The sequence below is a fragment of the Lathamus discolor genome, chromosome 3, assembly GCF_037157495.1.
Source record: "Lathamus discolor isolate bLatDis1 chromosome 3, bLatDis1.hap1, whole genome shotgun sequence".
In the NCBI taxonomy this organism is placed as follows: domain Eukaryota; kingdom Metazoa; phylum Chordata; class Aves; order Psittaciformes; family Psittacidae; genus Lathamus; species Lathamus discolor.
The window spans coordinates 121949486-121973083 of NC_088886.1; the positions used below are offsets into that span (position 1 = coordinate 121949486).

Below are 23598 nucleotides of genomic sequence, written 5' to 3' on the forward strand. Positions count from 1 at the left end.
AATTTCAGGTCAGCTGGTTGACCTCCTAAGCTCCATAGCCAAAATGGGGACTTAGTGGTTTATTTCCCTCAAAATGGCCCAGACTGCTCTGCAGATGTGGGTTGTGGTGGGGCTCAGTGCCATCAAAGCGATGAAGGTGGCAGACATCTGGGGTGGCAGTGAAATGTTGCTTCCTGATGAGGATGATTTTTGTGTCCAGTGATGAGTAAGGAAGCATCATAGTGACTAAACCCTGCACAGACAGTAGTTTCTAGTAAGTCAGGAACAATTTTCCCCTGATGCAGGGAGAGCATAAAGATATCTTGGTGACTTCTGGGGTGGGTTTCTTCATCACTACTGTGGCACCCCATTGCATCTCACTGGCATGTTCAAGCTTCTTCCAGCTTTCACCCTCTCTGTCATATTCAGAACCCAAGATTTAGGGCAGTTACGACCTTAGGAATCACAGAATCACAGAATCCCAAGGGTTGGAAGGGACCTAAAAAGATCATCTAGTCCAACCCCCCTGCAAGAGCAGGGTAACCTACAGTACATCACACAGGAACTTGTCCAGGCGGGCCTTGAATATCTCCAGTGTAGGAGACTCCACAACCCCCCTGGGCAGCCTGTTCCAGTGCTCTGTCACTCTTACAGTAAAGAAGTTCTTCCTGATGTTAACGTGGAACTTCCTATGTTCCAGTTTACACCCATTGCCCCTTGTCCTATCACTGGATATCACTGGAAAAAGCCTAGCTCCATCATCCTGACACCTACCCTTCACATATTTGTAAACATTGATGAGGTCACCCCTCAGTCTCCTCTTTTGCAAGCTAAAGAGACCCAGCTCCCTCAGCCTCTCCTCATAAGGGAGATGTTCCACTCCCTTAATCATCTTTGTGGCTCTGCGCTGGACTCCTTCAAGCAATTCCCTGTCCTTCTTGAACAGAGGGGCCCAGAACTGGACGCAATATTCCAGATGCGGCCTCACCAAGGCTGAGTAGAGGGGGAGGAGAACCTCTCTTGACCTACTAACCACTCCCTTTCTAATGCACCCTAAGATGCCATTTGCCTTCTTGGCCACAAGAGCACATTGCTGGCTCATGGTCATCCTCCTATCCACCAGGACCCCCAGGTCCCTTTCCCCTTCACTACTTTCCAGCAGGTCAACCCCCAACCTGTACTGGTACATGGGGTTGTTCTTCCCCAGATGCAAGACTCTACACTTGCCCTTGTTGAATTTCATCAAGTTTCTCCCCGCCCAACTCTCCAGCCTGTCCAGGTCTCGCTGAATGGCAGCACAGTCCTCTGGTGTGTCAGCCACTCCTCCCAGTTTTGTGTCATCAGCAAACTTGCTGAGGGTGCACTCAGTTCCCTCATCCAGGTCATTGATGAAAATATTAAACAGCACCGGTCCCAGCACCGACCCCTGAGGAACTCCACTAGTCACAGACCTCCAGCTAGATTCTGCGCCATTGACCACAACTCTCTGCCTTCTTCCTTTCAACCAGTTCTCGATCCACCTCACTACTTGATCGTCAAGCCCACACTTCCTCAGCTTATCTATGAGGATGCTGTGGGAGACAGTATCAAATGCCTTACTGAAATCAAGAAAAACCACATCTACCGCTCTACCATCATCCCTCCACCTAGTCACTTCCTCATAGCAGGCTATAAGGTTGGTCATACATGACTTCCCCCTCATAAAACCATGTTGGCTGTTCTTAATGACCCCCTCATCCTTGATATGCCTAGTGATGGAGTCAAGAAGTGCCCTGCCTTCAGGGCAAAGGAGGGTGCTGACCATGAAGTACTTTGTGTTCAACAGCAGAGTACATGGCATCATGGGGGACATCCCAGGGAAAGCTGACCGTGGCATTCCAGAGTCTTGCTGTTTCCAAGCCACAGTGTCCAAGCGTGGTCTTCTCCTCCCCTTCAGGCAGTGAGATGTCAGCAACAATAGCTACTCTGTTGACTAGGTATTTACACACTGTAATTCATACAAAGCATTTCTTCTGCATGAGCTGTCTAAGAGCTCTGTAATGATCAAATAATTTTTTTGGCCTGGTTTTCAACCCAAGGAGTGGGGAAAGTTTGTACAGCTAGAACAGACTAACAAGCAAGCCCAGGGCTTGGCTTGTTTCTGAAAGATGAAGATATGGTGTTATTCTGGAGGCAATGAAGAGCCAGAGACAATAAGCCTTTATCCTGATGCTAAAATGGTAAGCCAGGAATATTAATCAACCTTTTGTAATTACATTTTCCATCTCTGGTATTTAGGTCCTCTGCCATTTTTTAAGTGCAAGCATCATATGGCTCAGTGGTATGTATAAGTTTCAGATCTTACATAGTAAGATGCAGCAAGGAGATAATGCTGTATTAGAAAATAAAGAGTCTTTTGAAATAGATTTGATTGATGCTTGCTAGACTGGTACATGGAGATGGCCAAGACATCTGGGAGACACAGAGGTGTCTTTCAGAGCTATGCCAAATGAAGAAGGTTTTGGCTTTTAATCTCTAAGGAATACTTGTCTTGTACCTCGATCTGTTTCTTCCTTCCAAAAAGGTCTGCACCTGGGAAAGAGTTGTGGTTCATCACATACTGATGAATCCAGGGGGGTCTTCGGGCAGTTGATGTCTTGGCAATTGAGCTGTTTTTACTCAGCACCCAAAGCCTAAATTTAGATATTTATGTCAGGCTTGGAAATACTGGTGCAGGGTTTTGCAGCCTTTTCAAAATGATTTAGAGGGCTGTGCCAATTTTGCCAGTCACTCTTGGCTTTAAGTGAGAAGCTGTTATTTTGGGGTACGGGAGGCAACTGCAGCTGGTTGTAGGAGTAGGGGCAGGATTTGTAGCATGCCCAGCCCTGCAGAGACATGTCTTCTCACCTCACTCTGCTTTGGGTCAGGTCCCACCCCTGCTTTCAAAATCCTTTACGTCCCACGAGGATCAAAAACCAGATGAGGGGGCAGATGTCAGTGCAGGGGTTTTTGTTCAACAATCCCAGTCCAATAAAAATAAATGGAAGTCTCTTTGGTTATTTGTTTTAAGCAGAGTACTGCTCTGGGTTTTGTAGTGGAAACTGCATGCTGAAGAGCTGTATTTTCCAACACCTGGAAGCTGATGATGGAGGCAGAGTGAGATGTGACAGCTCCTTGATGTGCTGGTTTCTCTGGGCACGTTTTCCATAGGTCTTCAGCTCTTTCAGCGTGGCATTGACACTAACTCGGCCACCCCACCGGAGACGCCCCAGTCTGATGCTCCAAGCCATCGAATGTTCTCAGTGCCCAGATATTGGCACTGGAACTGTGGGTGCTTGTTGCTTTTTGGAAGCTGAGTTGGTGAACTGAGCAACCAAAGTTGTTTTGATGTTGTTTAAGTATGAAACCATGAGTTGGAGGCGCAGAGAGTTTGTCTGTGATTGCAAGGTGGGCTTAGCAGGCAGGCGAACAACAGCATCACACCTGAAGTGGCTTCATAGCTGCTGCTTCAGTGCAGCTCGTTTTCTTTGTGCATAGTGCATTTCTAAGGAAATGAAACTCAGATTAATCCTTTTAATCTCTTCGGGAGTTTCTTGGCCTAGATCATTAAAAAAAGAAACAAACCAGCTTTTGATATGCTGGTGGCTGAGTAGACTGAGAGCTGCCTCTTGCATTGTGAGGGCTGTAATCACTTTTGGGTGAATTCTTATGAAATTATATTTGGGGATGAAGATTTTGCCTTTTATCCAGTGGGATCATTTCAGTAGAATGACTTCTGCTTCCCAGAGCAAAAAAGCCCTCATTCCACACTGAGCTGGACTGTAATGTGCTGGTATATGGCAAAGGATGTGTGTTGCCGAAGATTTCTTCCTATGTGCTATGTGTGTTGTGTGTGTCTTTAAAATGCCATTAAAATAAAAATGCCTTCTGCATTAGAGAGGAAAAATAAATCTACTCTGGAATAGTGTCCTTGAAGCAAGAGTTTTATATTTGTTGGAAAGATCAACAGGCTTTGGGCTATGACTCACATTTGCAGGCAAAAATTGTACTGGTGGCTGTGATTCCGCACCCTTCTGCCTGTTCTGCCCTCTTGCCATGCCCATGCCAGCGCTTTCTGTAGGAAGTATCTTCACAACTGGGCTATGGCAGCCCATAGGCTAGTATCTTACTGTAAAACAAGGCAGAGTTCAGATTCTGCTGAATAAGCTGAGCAGTAAGCTCTGGAGGAGTTGGTTATATTCATCTGTGCTGCACTCCCATCAGTAAGCTTATACCAGCTTTTCCCCCATCCTTTTCCAAGGGATTTGTGCTGTGTTGCTCTGAGTTGGTTGCTGGAGGGAGGGGGATGCTGGATGTGTATGGGGAGGGAAGATCTGGGGCTACATCTTCGCCAGCAGATGGGTACGGTTCCAGCCCAAGGGGAAGCTGTGGGAGATTGGGCTCTCTGGCTCTGGTCTCTGCCATGGCAGGAGCCAACCTTGGCCTGCTTGGCTTGGCAAGGAGCTGGCAGCAGGAGCAGCCGGAGAGCACAGGGGAGTGTACTGCAGTGCTATGGTTTCCAAAAATTTCCTTTGTGCTTCTCTGTTTCCTTCAATTCTATTGCAACAAACTGCTTCAGTGTGCTGTTGTAGGTACAGATCTGCTCCTCAGGCCAATGCAAAGCTGGAAACCTGGGGAAGCTCCATGGGACAGAAATGTTTAGTATTTAAATCTTATTCCTTTATTTGGAAAAAATCTGTCCCTGCATCTCTTTCCATGCAAAAATGGTGATAATGTCTGGTCCTTGTGCTGTCTTTAACATCTCAGTGCTTTCATAGGGACCGCTAGAGCATGGCTTAGAATTAGCATGTTTTTAAGTAGGTGGAAGTTGCTCACAGCGGAGCTGTGGGAGGCAGTTGTGCTTGGATTAGTGCAGTCAGCCACTGCCAAAGGTCCCACTGCTGCACTGTGCGCCAGCTGTGTGTGTCCCTGCTCTTCTGGGCTGTGGTGCAGGGGAGATTGAGCTGTCTGGGGCAAGTGAAGTAGTGCACAACAAAAACAGGAGGTTTGGAGACACCATGGCTTCCAGAAGATGTGTGCAGAAAGGGGCCAGAGCAAAGTGCCTGTGCATGTGTGTGGTTGCACCAAAGCCAGTCCCCTTAGGCAGGAATCTACTTTGTGCATCACAGCTCAGAAACTGCCTTTAAGAATGGGTGGTAATGATAATGCTGAGTGGGGGTAGTTCTTGCTGTTGCTTTGGCTGCTCCACAGAACCGAGAAAACAAGGTCAGATTAAATGTGTGTGGAGGAAGCTGGCAGGTCTCCTTTGGCTATAAAAGCAGCTGAAATTCTTATTCTTGGATCTGGGTAGAGAAGGTCTGGTGGACAGTTCGCATACCTCCTCAAGCCTTTTTAAGTAAGTGTCCTGGAAGGAGATGCTGGGAAATGCTCACTGAGCCCCTGACAGTTTGTTTTCTTACCAGGGTTGGGTGGACAGGAGCATGGTATTCCTCTAATTAGTGCTAACGGGTCTGCTGCTGGCTGGGCATGTGGCTGGGACCATGTGTGGGGTGAGAGGTGAGATGTGGAGTTGGCAGGGGCAGACCGGTTGTCTCACGGCTTTGTTTTCCCCCAGGAGAAGATCGGCTGGCGTAAGGAGGCGTCTCACCTGCTGGTCTTCACAACGGATGATGTGCCCCACATAGCCCTGGATGGGAAGCTGGGGGGGCTGGTGCAGCCCCATGATGGCCAGTGCCACCTGAATGAAGTCAACGAGTACAGTGCATCCAGCCAGCTGGTGAGGAGGGACATGTGGTCCAGCCCTTGGAGAACCTTGGGGTGTTGGTGGACCTCTGTAGAGACCAGCCACCCCTGACTCCTGCAGCTTCTGGCAAACATAGTGCCTGACCAGCACAGTTTCACCTGGTTCTGCAATTTGCAGATAAAATTTGCTGTTCCCCTTGGGCATCCCCCGCAGTGAATGCTCCTGTGGTGCTCAAAAGTGAGCTAAGAGCTTACCGAGTTCCTCCAGGGCTTACTGCAAGGGAGGGAAAAATAACTCAGAAGAGCATGAGATTCTGCCTGCAAAGCATAGAGGAAACAAAAAAATAACACTCCTTTTCTAAGATGTCCAGTGGACTCTCAGCTCCTCCCTAACACAGGTCTTGGTAACAAATACATAAAATAGCCTTTCTTGGTTTTCATTTAAACTCAGTGGAGAACGCTTCCAGGATGAATGAGTAATTGCTTGCTGCCCTATTATCACATCCTTCTTCAGAATGGCCCTTTACTCAGCAGATCACAAGCACTAATTATGATTTTTGTTTCTGGATAGCTGTCACCCTCTAAGGGGAGGTGTGTTCTGAATGGGTGTATTACGGCCAGAGGCTAGGCTCCGTGAGAACCCCTTTGCACCCACCTATGCAATCCTAGCAAGCGTATACATAAGGAAGCACAGTTGCCAAACAGACACGGAGTTGACGCTGCCAAGCTGGCGTGGGGATGCTGCCTTAGTGTTGTCCATGTTTGAGTCTTGGAGGCTGCCAATCAGCCCTCCAGTGTGCAAGGAAATGAGGTGTTTTTCCTGAGGAAGGCACTCGAGAAGCAGCTGGGGGTTTTAAACTCAAGCTGGTCACTTGAAACTGAGTCCTGGTTCATTATTTTGTTGCTTATGCATAGGTAGAGTACCTATCTTCCTGCCACCCTCTTTGTCAGGAAAGTCTGAAGACTTACAGAGCTTCTCATAGTCTCTTTATGGTTCCAGTATGCAGAAAGAGCAAGCAATGGATGTTTCCATTCCGGGAGAAAAATCATACATTTCTGCTTACTGCAGTCCTAGATCCTTGCCTTGCATCTCTTGATGCAAGATAGCATCCCTTGATGAAGATAGTAGCTAGTTTATTACACATGTGAGTCTGCTGATGGCAAAGCAGAAAGAGGAAAGAAAGAAATCCAGCTGATGGTGTTGTCAGTCATATATTCTGCTGAAGGGTGAAGCAGAAATATGAAAGAGATGACAGAACTTCTGCTATTTTAGTTGGAATCGTGATGGTACATCAGGGACTTCATCCCGCAGTGAAACATGCCATGTTTCTGGAATGAATTTTCCTGTTGAAGAGCAGTGAAATTAGTCTTTGTTTCTGTGTTACCCATCAGTTTTCCTGCCCTTTTTCTGCACCTAGGATTATCCTTCCCTGGCACTTCTTGGGGAGAAACTTGCTGAAAACAACATCCACCTGATTTTCGCTGTTACAAAAAGTCATTACATCCTGTACAAGGTAAGTGCTACTGAGCTCCCAGGGCTGAGGTGGGGGGGGGTGGGATTTAAAAGCCTCTTGGAAGCATCTTCCTGCCTGGCACTGTGGAGCAGAGGCAGCCACAAGCATATGTGTGTGCAGCCACAAGCACAGATGTGTGCAGCTGCAAATACATGTGTCCATGGCCACATGCTGCCCGCAGGGCTGGCAGGGGTAGGCAGATACAGGCAGGCGAGGCTCAGCCCTCTGTCCATCCCCACAGTCCTTTCAGCAGAAAGCACTAAAGCTTCTTAGAGCAAACAGATATATATGTTAGTGAGCATGTGAAAACCTAAAATAGACTCCAGCTTAATCCTGATGTTTGGATGGCTGCCAGCCATGCAGCGTGCGAGAGAGCAGAGACCTGTTCAGCCCATTCTGCAGTGACTTAATCCCATTACCTAATCGCGTGCAGAGTTTCTGCCCAGCTGTGTTTTTCCATCACAGAGTCCAGGGCCCTGACGTGCCACATACAATTCGAACTTCCCTCACCATGCCTGCTCTTCCCTCTGAAAGGAGGAGGTGGTGTGAGCCTGTGTCTGGCGCTGCCCTAGGGGTTTTCTTTCTAACACGGGTGCAGGGGAGGTGTTTGAGGTGGGGTTGCTTTCAGAAATCTCTTCTTCTGCTCTCAAGGCTTGAGCTAAATCAACAAGCAGCCGCGTTGCTATGGCCGAGATGCTGCTGCTCGCCGGCGGAGAGCAGGAGGGCTGAGCTCATTCTCCACCCCCTCTCCAGGGATGCTGGAGGTCTGAGGCGAGACGGGACAGCCGCACCTCCCTGCCCGTGGTGCTGGCTCTCCAGGGTGCACAGCTGCTGGGTCTTGCCTCCTCCGGCAGCAGATGCACGTCTGTTAGTCCCTGTCCCGTGGCTGTGAGCTTTGTTCAGTCTCTGACGTGCGGCATTAGCTATGCTTTGCTTTCAAAAGCTCCACGCTAACGGGAGCCAACCCACGCTGTGTACACCACCAGACAATGGGGCAGGGTGTGTGGCTGGTGTTCCTGACGTGGGGTTGGTCCCTCCTCACCCTCTGCTTTACTCTCTGCATCTCTGCATTTTCTTTAATTATTTATTTTTTTTTTCCCCCAAGAACTTCACTGCCTTGATTCCTGGGACAACAGTGGAGATCTTGCACAAAGACTCCAAGAACATCATCGAGCTGATCGTCAAGGCCTACAACGTAAGTGCATTTAATACCACAGCTGCTGCTATGTGAAGTGCCAAGAGCTTGCCTCTCCCCAGCGTGTTCCACCCAGCTTGGCCACCTCTCTCCGCAGTGCTTTGCATGCTGCTGGAGCTGGGGCATCCACCCTTGGGATGCAAACAAGGTGTGTGAGGTGGAGAAGGAGCAAGGGATACCCAAGGGAGCCTGTGGCACAGCAGAGATTTCATCCCACATCTCTTGTGTGCAGAATTATCCTCAAAATACAGTCCTGATCTAAAACAATTCTCTCTAAGAACCCTACCAATAGATAAAATAGATTATTTCTTTGCTATCTGATGTTTACAGGCCTCCTGAGGGTGTGACCAGACTCCAGCTAAAGTCACATCCTTTTGCTGGTCTCCACGCAGCACAGATTGGTTCTCAGCACCCCATGAGCATCACCATCTCTCTTGGGTCCTAAACAAGCCCTGCCTATATGGCATTGCCGGTGCAGCCTGGCGTGCTGCAATGGGTCCTATGGAAGACAGCAAAGGACTTGCAGTTGTACTGCTGACCTGATGTTGTCCATCTCCGTGGAAATTAGAGGAGTAGCTCAATTGGAAGCAGCTAAATTGCATATTTTGGGGGGTAGTTGTTGACATTTCTGTTGACTTCTCCCTTAATTCTTATGGGTCAGCTCTTCATGCTTCTGGAAGGATATTGCTGTTTTGGTGCTGGGCATGGAGATCTGACCCCATAATGTATCAGCCTTCAGGTAAAGTTCTTCAGTTTTTGATGGCTGCAAGTTCTTCTTGGTACTATGTTCATTCACAAGGGAGTGAGGAAGTACTTGTTTGGAGGAGTTTACACATCCAGAGGTGATGTAGGATTGTGCTGTGCTTTGTGTGACCTGTAACATTCATCTTTGCTTCCCCTACATCTCCCTGCAGTTAAAGCAGCATTTGTTTGTGCCCCTGGGAAGAATGTTTCCCAAACCTGCACCCTCTGAGGAAAGGCAATAAGCAGCTAACACTGCTAATGAGGCCTTGGAGATCCTGCAAAACAAAAGCCCAGTTGTCCCAGTTTGTTCCCATGAGGAAGGAGGATTTTGTGACTAAGGTGCTTTGCTAGGGAGAAAGAAATGAACATTCACTGCACATTGGCTTTGCTGCGTGGGTATAGGTTGGACCCCTGGGCACGCCGCTGGGAGCTGGCAGCTCCTGTCTGTGCTGTGGGCAGCCTGGGGGCTGTGTGAAACCTGGTACCGCTGAGCCTGTCTCATCTTGGTACCTTTGTTTTCTTCCTGAGATGAAGGAGGAATTCTCACTGGGGGAGAAGGTTAAAAGTTCTGTTTCTCAAGTGGGAGCGAACCTTTTTATGTTCCTTATAAAAAGGGAGCTGAGCCTGGAGAAACTTTCCATATGTGATGGGGACCAACTTCTTTTCGACCAAAAATCATTCTGTCACTCTCAACCTGAACCATTCAGTGATTCTATGATTTCCCTGTGGGGTGACAGTGGCTGGTGCTCCGGGCCTGGGCTCAGGCTCTCCCGTCCTGGGCTCAGCCTCTCCACTTTAGTACTTTGGCCATCTCTGGCCCAATCTCATCTGCTTCCCTCCACCAGTGCGTACATCAGACTTGCTCAGGGCTTATGTTATCCCTGAGACCCCTTTCCCCCATCTCTTTTTCTTCATGTCACCTCCCCCTCATCCTCCAGAAAACAGGGACTGCTTTTTTCACTGCCCTCACAGAGAAAAAAACCTTGGCCTGGTGTCCTATCTTCCGCCTTGATTAGATGCTCTGGGCAAGAAGTTGGGAGGGTGCATCAGTGTGACAGCTAATTTCTATGGGATAATTTTGGGCAGAGCAATATGCTTTTACTGGCACGCACAGCGTTCAGCCCACAGTCAATGAATATTCTGTGTGGTCCAAATTGCCACTCTATGGTGACTCCTCCATTTACAGCAGACAAGATGGGATATTATTCCTTGCTTTCCTCAAGGGCTGTTTAGATTCACCTAGCGAAAACTCATCTATTTCCTTTCTCTTTCCAAAAGCATCAACTCTTTGCTGGCATGTGAACCCTGGGTTTGTTATCACATGGACTGGCAAAAGGTCTGAACTAGCACTTTTCCTTAATCTGGACACTTTGGTGAGGGCCTGGGACAAGGAGGAGAAGGATGGAGCTGCAGGCTGGCTTTGGAAAATAAACGTTTGTACAAAAAGCTCCATTTTGCAAACCTTTGTCGTTTTTGGACACCACTCTTAAAAAAATCAGTTCCAGCCACTGGAAGAGTTAAACAAAATGATGTCATTCCGAATTAATACTTATAAACTCCATTTTGGTTTGACCTTAAAAATCTGTGTGTGCAGCAGGGTGGAGAAATGAGAAGCAGAAGAAAGGGGGTAGGAGCATACCAAAACCTCTCTGATGGAAAACACTTTTCATTTTGAAAAGTTTTGCAAAAAAAGAAAGAGTCTCCTCCCCTTCCCCCCCCCCCCCCATGGGGGTGTTTCCAGCTGATGCATCTGAAAGGGTACGTTTTGTCTGGCATTATCTCCTGAGAAGGAAAATACATTTTTCTGACCAGTTGGGTGAAATCTAGAAAGCAGCACAGAGTCAGTGCAGTTTTACAGCTTCTTCGTGCTATATGACGTGTCACAGGAGGACTGCCAGTGGAGAATCAGGCTTTGCACTTCACTAAGGGGCTGGTTTATGGAGAGGAGGAGGTGCAGATGTGGGCACAAGGCTCTGACCATTAGCTCAGAGATGCTCCATTTATGCCCAACCCAAATGTCAGTGTGTATGCAGGGGTGATTTTTTTTTCATATAGGTGCAGAGATGTCCTAGCCACTGTCTGGAAACATCAGGAGAAGAGGCTGAAGCAGAAGAAACCCATTGGCCTTTGGGAACCTGACAGTTTGCTTTCCTGTTGTGTTTCTAGAGTATTCGGTCCAAGGTGGAGCTCACAGTCTGGGACAGCCCTGAGGACATTGGCTTGACTTTCACTGCCACTTGCCAGGATGGATTGTCATATCCTGGGCTGAGGAAGTGTGGGGATCTCAAAATAGGAGATACGGTGAGTGTGCCTGTCGGTCTGTCCCCTGGAGGGACTGTTTCACCTGCTGTGAGATGCTTACCTCTCCTGATGAGTGGTCCTGGGCAGTGAAATGCAGCTTTGCTCATCTTCCTCTGCTCTCCTCGGGCCATGTTAATAGAGAAACCCTCGGGCCATGTTAGAAGTGGTTCTGGGTGGTATAGATCAGCCCAAGGTCAGCTGTGAGGAAAGAGGGAACACGCATATCTTGTCTATGGCACCCTGAGCCAAAAGGTCTTGGCTGGGCAGCAGGACACAATAGTCAAGAAAGGGCGCTTTTTTTTTCTTGTAATCCCATGTATTCACATCACAATGCCATCTGTGACATCTTTATTGCCATGGTCTGCTAGTTTTTTCCTGAGCCATTAAATATTCAAGGTTTTCTTGTTATTGTTTGAGAATCCTGGCTTGTGTCAGAAATAGTGTGGCCAGCAGGACTAGGGAAGTGATTGTCTTCCTGTACTCGGCACTTGCGAGGCTGCACCTCAAATACTGTGTTCAGTTCCGGGCTCCTCACTGCAAGAGAGATGTTGAGTTGCTGAATGGATCCAGAGAAGTGCAGTGGAGCTGGTGAAGGGTCTGGAGCACAAGTCTGGTGAGGTGACCTGGGGGTGTTTATTGTGGAGTGACCTGGGGGTGTTTAGTCTGGAGAAAAGGAGGCCCAGGGGGGACCTTATTGCTCTCTATAACTACCTGAAAGGAGGATGGAGGGAGGTGACTGGTCTCTTGTGACAAGAGGAAACAGTCTCAAATTGAAACAGGGCAGGTTTAGATTGAATATTAGGAACAATTTCTTCTCTGAAAGGGTTACAAAGAATCTGAGCAGGCTGCCCAGGGAAGGGGTTGAGTCACCATTGCTGGAGGTATTTGAAAGATGTACATGTGGCACTTTAAGACACAGTTTAGTGGTGGACTTGACAGTGATATGTTAATGGTTAGACCCCATGATCTTAAGGGCTTTTTCCAACGTAAATGATTCTGATTCTGTGATTCTAATCTAAACTTATCTTTCCTGGTGTGAAGAGGTCATTCTTATCTTTAGAGGTATTGCAAAACAAGATAGGGTACTCAGAAAGGCAGCAGCCCTCCTCTCGTGTGTTCCGTTCCTAGGGTTACTGTATAGTAGCACAGATAAAAATACAGTCTGGCCCTTAAATGTAACTGTATACACAGCATAATCCATCCTATGATTTTTTATAAGAAATCAGAGAAGCGAAGCTTTGCTTGTTTTGTTTGCTTTGCGTATAAATTCAGATAAATGACTTGCTGGACTGCAGAATGGGGTAGGAAGGCTCAGATAGTGGGGAACCTTCTCCCCTTCTCCAGTCTTTTTCTGTGTGTGAAGATGTGGGTGCGAGTTTGTTAACAGCCTGATTGCCTTATTTGAGAAGAGTGACTCTGCAAACATACCAGAGCTCTAAGCCCTGAGACATATAAAAATAGTTTGAAAGAGTCAGCAGTAACTGGACTTTTCCCCTGCCAAATAAGAATCAAGCGAAGTGTTAAAAAAGGAGGTGGCCTCTGCTTTTTTAGCTGACTTTCCTGGATCTCCAGTGAGTGATAGGCAGGTAAAAACGATCCCTGTATCTCCTTGTTCCCACATCATAGCTAGTCCCCAAGGCAGCAGAGCTAATCTGGTGTTTGGTCCTGGGCTCCTGGCTTTGGCATAAGCCGGGCGGACTCTCCAGCCACTGTAGCTCATCCATAAAGGGGTTTGGCGCCAGGTGCAGCAAGGAGCTGGCACTGGTACCTCTCCAATTTTAGGTGCACCTGAGTATCAAGGTGTCTGCACAGGCACATGTGCCATAGGATCATGGGGGTCCTGTTCCTCCATCCTCTCTTGTTCAGCTGCTGTCTGCCCCATTGCTTCCACATGGATCAAGATTTGACTCCTGCTCAGAAAGTTTCCGCAAAGAGAATAATGCTGGCACTGGGTCCTAATTTCCCAGGGTTTAGTCCTGGGGCAGTGGTGAAAGGGAGCAAGATTACCCTGATTCCCTTAGCTTGTTTTCTGGTGTCTGTAATTTGTGCTCTTTGGCTAATTGCTTCAGGCCTTGGGAATGGGAGGAGGTCAGGGGAGGTTTCCTGGGAGTGCAGCTGCCCTGGCTGGGGCTGGCTGTGGTGCCGCATGGTGGGATGGTGCAGGCAGCCAGAGCTTTGTGCCACCCCAAATGTCTCAAGAGAAAAATCATTCACTCCTGATCCCAAGGAAAGGAGCCTGTTTCCTTGGAGTAAGATTAGTCCTCTTTGCTAACCAGCAAGTCTAGGCAGCAGTGGCTGGCCCCAGACCTGACCCCCACCCCGCACAACAGCAGGATTAAATCATGGGCCAAGTAAGTGGCCATAGGATGTTCTTGGTTTTCCCAAGGAGAAAAACTCTGATACTGAATTGTAGCAACAGAAAATGAGTAGGGAGGTGACATATAACCATATAATGAAGTATAACCCTTCTGAAGCCAGTCTTAATAGAAGCATCCATCAAAACTGGCCTATTAGTAGTATGCTGAAAGCTTAGAACTGTGTGACTGATGCACATCTCCATGTGCAGATCAGGATTCCCATAAAACCTTCTAAACCTGTGATCTTTAGGCACCTTGGGCCCTTGTGCTGTGTCCTAAACAGTGTTTGGTTTCAACAGAGTTTATTATTTCAATAGCATGAAAACTGGGTTATTTGCCAGAGTTTTGCTGTGCTTATTTCATGGGAATAGGCAGGTGCCTTCCTGCTTCACAGAAACCAAGAGTCTCTGATAGGCAAAATTACTGCTAATGGCTGACAGTGAAGAGTTTTTAAATGTTCATGTTGCCATACCCCTCCTGGGACTGGCAAATGTCAGTGCATTGAGCTGCAGATGCCGTCTTTAGATATGCAGTTACAGAATCAGAGAATAATAGAATGGATTGGGTTGGAAAGGGCCTTAAGATCGTCTAGTTCCACCCCCCTGCCATGGGCAGGGACACCTTCCACTAGACAAGGATGCTCAAGGCACCGTCCAACCTGGCCTTGAACACTGCCAGGGGTGGAGCTATGGAGCAGAATTGTTTTGGGGGTTTTGCACACCTGGGAGTGAAGTTCAACGTGTTGAGCATGGCCATGCTCCAGGGAATGCTCCGTGGCTTTTCCCTGGGACATTTGCCCTTCCCTCCTGCCTTTCTCCCCAGGGCAATCTTGAGGGGAATTTTATGGCTATATGTGTTGACGTACATCTCAACCCACACCCCCAGGTTTCCTTTGAGGTGGCCGTGGAGGCACGGAGCTGCCCTGCTGAGGACACTTCCCACACCTTCACCATCAAGCCTGCCGGCTTTCGGGACACACTGGAGGTGGCAGTGACCTACAGCTGCCTCTGCGGCTGCACCGGCCATGCCGTGCCAGCCAGCGGCAAGTGCAGCGGCAATGGGACCTACACCTGCGGGCTGTGCGAGTGCGACGCCGGCTACCTGGGAGCAAGGTGTGAGTGCGAGGAGGGTGCCAGCGGGGACGTGCACCAGGCCATGTGCCGGGAGGCGGAGGGCAAGCCCCTCTGCAGTGGGAGAGGGGAGTGCAGCTGCAACCAGTGCCTCTGCTACGAGAGCGAGTTTGGGAACATCTACGGGCCCTTCTGCGAGTGTGACGACTTCTCCTGCGCCAGGTACAAGGGAGTCCTCTGCTCAGGTAGGAGCCTTTCCTTCCTCATGCCCTCTGCCTAGTGGGGATGGGGAAACCACCCCAACATGGGGAAGGCTGCTGGACTGGTGCATGAAGGGTGTGCGATGCAGTGAAAGGAAAAGTTATGCTTCAGTCTGTTACTTACTAGAGAAAATCTGTGTTAAAGATTCCTAGAGGGATTTTATGTATAGACTTTTCTGTGCACTGGGAAAACAAGTCATTCATTGGGAAAGATGTATCCAGTCAGCTTTGCTTAAGCAGAGGTAGAGGAGTTATTTAGCTGTGTTTGCTAAAATGGCTTTAATTCCTTCTCAGTCCAAGGTCACATAATTTACCTTGCACGTAATTGCCTGGATTAGCCCTCAGACATAATTCCCTCAGTCGGAGCTGGGCAAAAAATTGTCCTTTGAAATTGTCCTGCTTTCAAGCAAGTAAAATATTTCCATAACTGAAAATCTTGGTCAAAATTTCCAAAATATGTGTAAGCTTGGAAAATAGTATTTTAAACATTTTCTCCAGGGAAGTGGTGTTTTTGGACCCCTGCTGTTTATTTCGCTCTGCATGTTTCTGAGCTGGGCAATAAGTGATTGGGCACCTTTTGGTTGCAGATTTCTGGATGTTTAAGATGGTCCTGTCATTAGGTGGGGAGAGAATGTTCATGCTCATTTTCCTGTAGCCTGGCCAGTGATGTTTTGGCACTGCTGAAGATGGGGCAGATGATAACCCATTTTTGGTATTGCTCCGGGGCTCCCCATTGCAGAGGGGTTAGAAAAGCTGGTACCACCTCCCACAGTGAACATGTCCTGCCCAGGGCTGGGAGGGCTGGGAAACCCCTGATGATGATGCAGGAGCAGAAAGAGGGGTGAGCAAGTGGGAAAAAGGTATTTGAAACTGGGGGGGGGGGGGGGGGGGGGGCGGGATAACCTAAACTGTGAAGTAATTAGGTGAAGTACTGCCTGACTCCATATGACCAAATTGCTTTAATAGCATCATTCCACCCAAAAGGAGTATATTTAATAGCAAGCAGGGCAGCGATGCTATAGAGGTTGGAAGTTACTGGTGTAGCAGTTGGTACTGCAAGAGGACACCGCTTTGCTCATATTTCCTTTTCATCAGGAGAGCCTGAGCTCTGATGCCCCACAGAAAAGCAAGTTGTGTTGCACCTGCTTTCTTCTGGTGCTGGGAAGGGCAGCATAGCTGGTTTGGGATTTGCCAGCATTGTTTAAAGTCATTTAAAAGCCCTTTTTTTAGCTGTGAAAGAAAACAAAGGGTAGGCTGAGGCCAAGTGGCCTCTTTGCTCCAGGGGTGGGATGGAGTTGGGATGGAGTCTGGCATGACTGTGTGGGTTGGATGTCCCTGTGCCTCTGGTATTTCTATTGCTGTTGGTTTGTTTGCTATTATTTTTATTTCTTTTTTAAAGAAATTCCAGTAGTTCTGCTGCTAAATCTGAGCTGTAACAAGCGCTGTGCCAATGACATGATGTTTTGAGATGGCTTTGTCAGCCCAAGAGGCTTGGGGCTTTACCAGCCCAACAGAAGTGTCTGAGCTTTCACAGCAGGGCTGTGCCCACAGCTGCCCCTGACAAACAGCCCTTTGCCACACAAGCATCTCTGGTGGCTTTCATCAAATACATGCTCTCCCTTCCCTGCTGATGGGGTCTTCCTGAAAAAGACCACGTGTTTAGCTCCACACTGAACATCTCTGGCAGCACATGTAGACTCGGCAGCCAGGGGTGTTTGGATGCAGGGCCTTGGGTGAAGGGTAACCTCCAGGGCTATCATGTGGGGTCCAGCTGCTGCTTTTGTTCCTGCAAGGGGGAGAAATGATACCCTGCCCTGCCTATGTCTTCTCCTGGGCAGAGTGTTTGCCCCTTAAAGCCCTGGCATCCCAGTGCCCACCATTCTTGCAGGCTCAATCCCGCCACGAGGGGAGACCAACAGCTTTTAGCAAGTGCCGAAACCAAAATAGCAGCACATGGGAGCTGTCATTCTGCTGCAGATCGTTGTTGTCTCTGTCCTTGCCGGGGAGTTGCCTGGCTTGGACCTGTGGGGGGAACTCATCACTCCTGTCAAGGGCTTTATTTATACAGCATTAATCTTCTGGTAGTGTAGAAGGAACTTAATGCTTCTCGGTGCATTTCTGATGACTGTTTTTTGAACAGCGCTTTGACCCCAGAGGAACCCAACCTCAGTTTTAGCACATGGGCTGTGGTGTCCCTGGTTAAATGCATTTACACCTGCCTAAGCTTTTGAATAAGATGGTAGTGTCATGAGCCCTGAGTGATCATCCTGAACAGAGCAGGTGGAAAGCAGCCGGTCCAACCTGGGAGCACCAGGAGGAAAGCACAGTTTTTGAAGCTGAGGAGTAAAAATCCATACATGCAAAATGCTTTGCATGTACGTGGCTGTGCTTTTTGCATGCCCATTATGAGGCTCATCGTGAGCCTCATGAGCCCGTCACCAACCAGCCTGGGTATTTCTTCCTTTTATGATCCAGAGTGACACTATTCCCACTGAGTCACTGCCATGACACAGGGCTGGCTGGCAGATTGCATTCAGGCATCCTGCATTCCTAGTGAAAGCCTAAGCAGGTTGAAATCATTTCAGATGAGCTATGAGTTTCTTGTCTCTTGGTGCTTAGTCCTTTGGCCAACAAAAGTATTTTCATTCCTGGGTCCATTTGTAAATATTGGCGGCTCATTTTGTCAGTGTTTGAGAGGAGCGATGACTGCAGACACTGCTGCATATGGCTCCTGTCCTTTTGTAGCCCTCCATGAAGTGGAGAAGCAGATTTTAGGTGGGAGATAATCTAAAGGAGAAGCAAGCATTTAATTCCTGTCAGTGGGAGGTTTAACATGCCTCCTGCATCTGTGGGGCGATTGGGAAAAGGAGTCATTTATAACACCTCGTAAATGCTGATTCAAGTTTCCTCTAATACTTAGTTGATGCTACTTGGTCACTAATAAGTGACATTTGTTCTGCTGCTCCCTGAGTCCAGTTAACAGCTCCAGAGTATCTATTTCAAACCATTAATCTAAGTTTGGGTCACTGGGGATGGCTTGCAGCAGCGCTCTGTTCCTCCAAAAGATGTAACCAGGTTATCCACTGTACCATACTCTCCAAAGCAGGCAGTTACTCTCCAAACCATTAAATGCTTCACTCCGAGTTTTTCTCTGGACACAGAAGTTGTCCTCATGCACTGAGACCGTTGGTACATCGCTCTGGCCTCTCTCTGAAATATGGGTGTCTGTGGGACAGGAGAAGAGAGCCGTCCTGCGGTAGCCAGGCTCAGGAAGGGGCGGCTGCCTTTGTGGCCCAGTGGCTTTTTGAACCCCTTGGCTGCCCGCCAGGCAGTTTGACAAAGGAGGAAACATCTCAGTGCTAATTGCATTCCTGAAGGTCCCATAAAAAGAGGGCAAGAGGGAGGAGAGGCCCCAGGGAGGGCATCACTTGTTTGCCTCTAATGAAGAGAGACTGGCTCACTGGAGGACAAGCTTCATTAGCTTCAGTGCTGCAGACCTATTTTTTCTCTAAGGGGGCTATGCAGAGTAGAACAGCATTGTCTTTACTTTGGTGCTTCTGGAGAAATTTCCCCTTAACCACTGACACTGTTACCTGGCTCCCTGTGTGGATGTCATTTGTGCACTCTTCAGCCCAGGACTGTAGTTGTGCAGAGAAGCTTTGCTACTGAGGTGTAAGTAAAGAGCACTCACCATGTGGCAGAACATTTCCCCCTAAATATGAAGGATCTCATCCCAAAAATCCATACTGTCCAAGTAACACAGCGACTGCTGATGTTGGTGCAGCTTTGTCGGGTAGGGTCTTTTGTGACTTCTCTATTTTTTTTAGAATTAGGCAATACATCAGATTTATAAATGCTCTGCAATTGTAAATCAAGCCCTGCAACTTCTCTCTAGCTCTTAAGCATCTGCTAACATCTTAACTGGTTAAGATGACTAAAGATTGTAGCTGGCTAAAGCATAGTGAGACGGAGATGCCTCAGAGCACAGAAACCAGGAGTCTGGCTTTGTTTGCTGGTACAGGGCTTTCAAAGACACAAAAAGCTTGGGTCAGCAATAAAGCATCAGGTGTCAAATTTGCAAATACCCGCAAGGGCCAGAATCAGTTCTGAGATGGGATTTAGGAAGTGACAGCTCACTGATAATCCGTGGGTTATTTCACAGAGAATAGCCGAACTGACAGGCGGTGCGGCTCCAGCTGCCCTGCAGAAACCACTTCAGAAACTGCTGAGGATGTACAAGTCTTCAGTATTTGTTCTGAATGCTTCCCTTTCTTGGTTTTATAAAAAGGGGAAGCACTGTGAGGTTTTAGCCTGTGCTAAGGTCCAGTGAGATGAGGCTTTTCTGTGTTTTAACGGAGACTCAAACTAGAAATCTCACTCCTGCTTCTGCAGTTTGTTTTTGGCATTCCCTGTCCCAGGCACTGTAGTTGTGTTTAGCACCACTGCGTTTGCAGGTATGTGGGATGATGTGGGACTGTGATGACTTCAGTGCTGGCATGGCAGTTTCTGGTTGTATAATAGGGTCCTGCTTTTTGAGAGCAGTGCTCAGGTTTGATGGCACTGCTGGTATCTGTACCCTTGAGTTTCTAGTGGGTTCTGTTACCATACAAATCACTGTGCCCATGAACACATCTTATGAAATAGACTTTTCCACACTTACCTTTGTAGTTGTTATTCAACTACCCAGTGGCAGTGCCTGAACGGAGGATGCTGGTGTGCAGTTGAAGGCTCAGATGTGAGGATAAAGTTGATCCAGCTTTAACACTTTTTTGATTGTCTTGATTCTCTTCATTCCTGGTGTGAAGTTTTTACCAGAAGCTGCTGTTAAGAAAGAAATGGGTAATATTTGATTTATTAATCTCTGAGGTGTAGGTTATGGGCTGAGTTTGGTTTGGGGAGGAAGGGGAGCTTGCCTGTGCCCACTGCCTGTGGTGATGCCAAGGAGTGGGGAATGGCATTAAGTAAATTTAGCCCCTGCCAGAAGGGAAGAGAGTGGCTTGTGGCAGAAAGAGAATAGGGAACAGAGCCTAAACCGCATCTGCAATGTTTTCTTTTAAGTCATGTCAAGTCTTGTCATCTTTAGGCTTTTGATTTGGGGAATTTAGTTTTTTTCTTTGTAATTTAGATTGTGTAAAAAGTTGGAATCTGATCACTGCCCAGTAAAAAAGGACCTGAAAGGGAGAGGCAAAAGGACCATATAAGATGTGGAGGTTAAAAATAATCCTTTGTTTGAATATAACTGCTTGTGTGGCTGTGAGCCATGCAGCAGCAGAGGAGATGTGGCTCTGTCTCTGGAACAGCTGCCCTGCAGGTCAGTCCTGCTCTGGTCCCCAGGCTGAAGGAGAATTGGGAGCATACCTCTACCAGCATTTTAAGGCTTATTTTGGTGATAGAGGGTGCAGTGTCAGCTCAGGTCATTGTGGTGCAACCTCGCATTGCCAGTTGCTTCATTAGTGGTCCCAGTTATTAGCAGCAGGTAGGAAGCTCATGGAAGGGGCCAGGCAGTGGCTGTATGTGCTGTCAGGACTGCAGAGCATGGGAGAGTGGTTTGGAGTGAGCTGAACCTGATAAAGTCTATGAGCCCAAACCCTTTTCCATTAGGATTATAGAACTATGAGTGTCTCTTTTCTCCACGAAACAGCAGGGTAGAGGACAGGGAGCTGAAAACCATCTGAGGGTGCGCTAGAAAACGGAGAGGTATATAAGTGTCATCATGCTGTGTGCATCACCGGGAGCCCATCGCTCCTTCTTAGCAGCCAACAAACCTGGTTCCAGGCGCCTTGAAGTCTCCTGCCTACAAAGCTGCTGCACAGCCCAGGGGGACCTTATGGCCAGAATAAAAAGGAGACGGCACTTCAGTAACATCTCTCTTAAGATGTGGTCAAGAACGGGAGTGCTTGTGCCCGGTGTCCCTGCTGTGTGGGCATCCCTTGCCAGCTGACATCCCCCCTCCACCTGTGAAACATTTTGTTTCAACAAGAATAGACTGCAAACATTGAAAAGAAACAAATCAAATGGGAGACCTCCGCTGCCCTCTTCTTTTTTCAGAGTTAAACTGCAAAGCTGAATGTGTCCCACTTACTCTATCACATGGATTAGTGTGAAGAAATGTAAGGTTTAGGTCAGTTTTGTTTGCTCACATCCTGTGGGTCAGCCTAAAGAAATGTAAGGTCCAAGTCAGCTGGCAGGGCTGAGATGGGGGTTAATTGGAAGAGCAGTCAACTGAATTCACCTGCATCCCTCTCTGACCAACACCACTCTCACCCTGCACACATGCTCCCTGCAGATGCTGTTTGGCCTTGTGTCCAATGTAATTTGCCTGCGTCTTAGCACTAAAAAAGTCCTTATTGCTTTTTTTTCAAAGTGTATTTGTATAAACCAGATTTTTTCTGATGTCAGTTGTTGATATTCCTTCATTCCTGCTTGACCTCCTGCAGAGGGTGGGGGCTCCCCTGCCACTGCAACATTTGGGGAGGCAGGGTGTCATTGTTCAAGCAGTGATTTGGGAAACGTTTCCACATGCAGGGAAGGAACTGTGGAGGAGCCTGCTGCTGCTGTCACGTGTGGGATGTTGGCTCTTAGCTGGTGGACAAGCCTTGGGGTCATCCCGGGCTGCTTCCCACGGTGCCTTCCTGAAAGGCCAAGTCTGGCCATGCTTGACCTGGAGACAGTGAGTTCTGATAGCAACACTCGAAACCTCTCAGCCTTTAATGGGGAATGTCACTGAGAATCTCATCACTCTTTACACAGTGTGAAGAGGATGAGAAATCACAGGGATGCGTATGGGACATGCTTATCCATTGTGGGCAACACGTGGTACTCTGCGTTTGCATTGTACCCTGTGCTGGGGTGGCACCTTCTGTGATGGGAAGGAAGCATTGATGCCCAGTCCCGGGCTCCCAGGTAATTTGAAAGGGTGGAAAGAGACTCCCCAGGAGCTGTGCGAGTGGCTAGCTAGCTTCATCACCCCTCTTTAGCAGTATTTGATTTTTTTCTTGCAAGGAAAGGGCTCCTGTGCATCAACCATTACTGTTTTAGAGAGCTGGAGGGAGGCAGGGAAATGGGGGAACTCACACCTCGGTGTGTTACTGCTAATTATTGATACCTGTCACCACGTGTCAATGAATTGTTTGTTATATGTAACAGAGAAGATAGGGAGGATTTTCATTTGAAACACGTGCTCTACTAATGCAGGCTTTCTGGGTCATGTGGATGGCCTTTGGCTCAGGCACTAGCTTCTTCCTCTTGGCAGTCCTGCATCAAGAGAGCTGGGCACCCTGCAAACCACCATCTCGGAAGGGGCCTGTCTTTAATGCTGTCTCGCTGGTGTCTCTGCAGCCAGCCTCTCAGTCTTGAGAGCTCCTTCACTCTTTGCAGGTGGTTTTGAGGTCTCTCTGCCTTAAGCTACCAAATTCAGCAGCATGCTGAATTTGAAACACCCAGTGTTTCTGGGTATGCTCATCTCCAGGAGCTGTGGCTCATAGCCCTAGGGCAGAGAGGGGCTGAGAGATGGGTGGGAGGTGTTTGCACCCCAAATTTCATCTTTATGAAGTCTCTATTTCCCTTACACACAGATTCTTGGTGGCCTTTTGGAGGTGAAGGGGGTGACTCAACGCATGTGTTTCCTCATGTCTCCAGTCCTTGGGAGGCTCCTGAAACCTCCCTGCTGCTTCCCCCCAGGGCATCATTTCCATCCTTCCTCAGTCTCTCTCTTCTACTTCCTCTCCAAATCTATTTTTTCCCCTTTAACCTGGTTTCTGTTCTCCTTCCAGTGTAATCCTGAGACATGTGCTGCTCTCCTCCAAGAGTGTGCACCTCCCCATCCCGCTCTGTGCCTATTGAAAAGGCTGAAGATCTGAAGGGGTTCAAATGGCAGCTGTGCTGGGGCAAATGGCATGGGATGACCCTTGCCCTCTGGCTGTGACCTGCGAAAGCATGGCCAGTTCTTGTAACTGCGACATATAAAAATGCCTAGTTCCCCCTCTGGTTACTCTGCTAATGACCTGAATGTTTCAGGTCAGAGAAGGCTGCATTTCAGTGCAGATGGATAGTTCTTAGCTAGAATGCTTCATGTATACGCTCCTCTGGATTTCTTTCCCAATAAATAAATGCAGTGCTAGGTATTATACCACCAGGTATTACAGTTACATCGTTCCCTGTTAAATATTACTGATTAAGTTTAGATTGGATATAAGGAAGAAGTTCTTTACTGTGAGGGGTGTGAGGCACTGGCATAGGTTGCCCAGGGAAGTTGTGAATGCTCCATCCCTGGCAGTGTTCGAGTCCAGGTTGGACAGAGCCTTGGATGACATGGTTTAGTGGGAGGTGTCCCTGCCCATGGCAGGGGGTTTGGAACGTGATGATCTTAAGGTCCTTTCCAACCCTAACTATTCTACGATTCTATGATTATTTGGGATTTGGACATGATGATCCTTACGGGTCCCTTCCAACTCAAGA

At 48.1% G+C, this 23598-nt stretch overlaps 1 protein-coding gene across 1 annotated transcript in view; it reads left to right on the forward strand.

Moving 5' to 3' along the window:
- The window catches only part of ITGB5 (integrin subunit beta 5), a 63970-nt gene that overhangs the window by 23496 nt on the left and 16876 nt on the right, over window positions 1-23598 (forward strand). The window contains exons 6-10 of the mRNA XM_065671392.1: window positions 5573-5734; window positions 7119-7214; window positions 8320-8409; window positions 11320-11454; window positions 14697-15126. Of these exons, the coding sequence (XP_065527464.1) occupies window positions 5573-5734; window positions 7119-7214; window positions 8320-8409; window positions 11320-11454; window positions 14697-15126 (913 nt within the window). The remainder of the gene's footprint in view (window positions 1-5572; window positions 5735-7118; window positions 7215-8319; window positions 8410-11319; window positions 11455-14696; window positions 15127-23598) is intronic.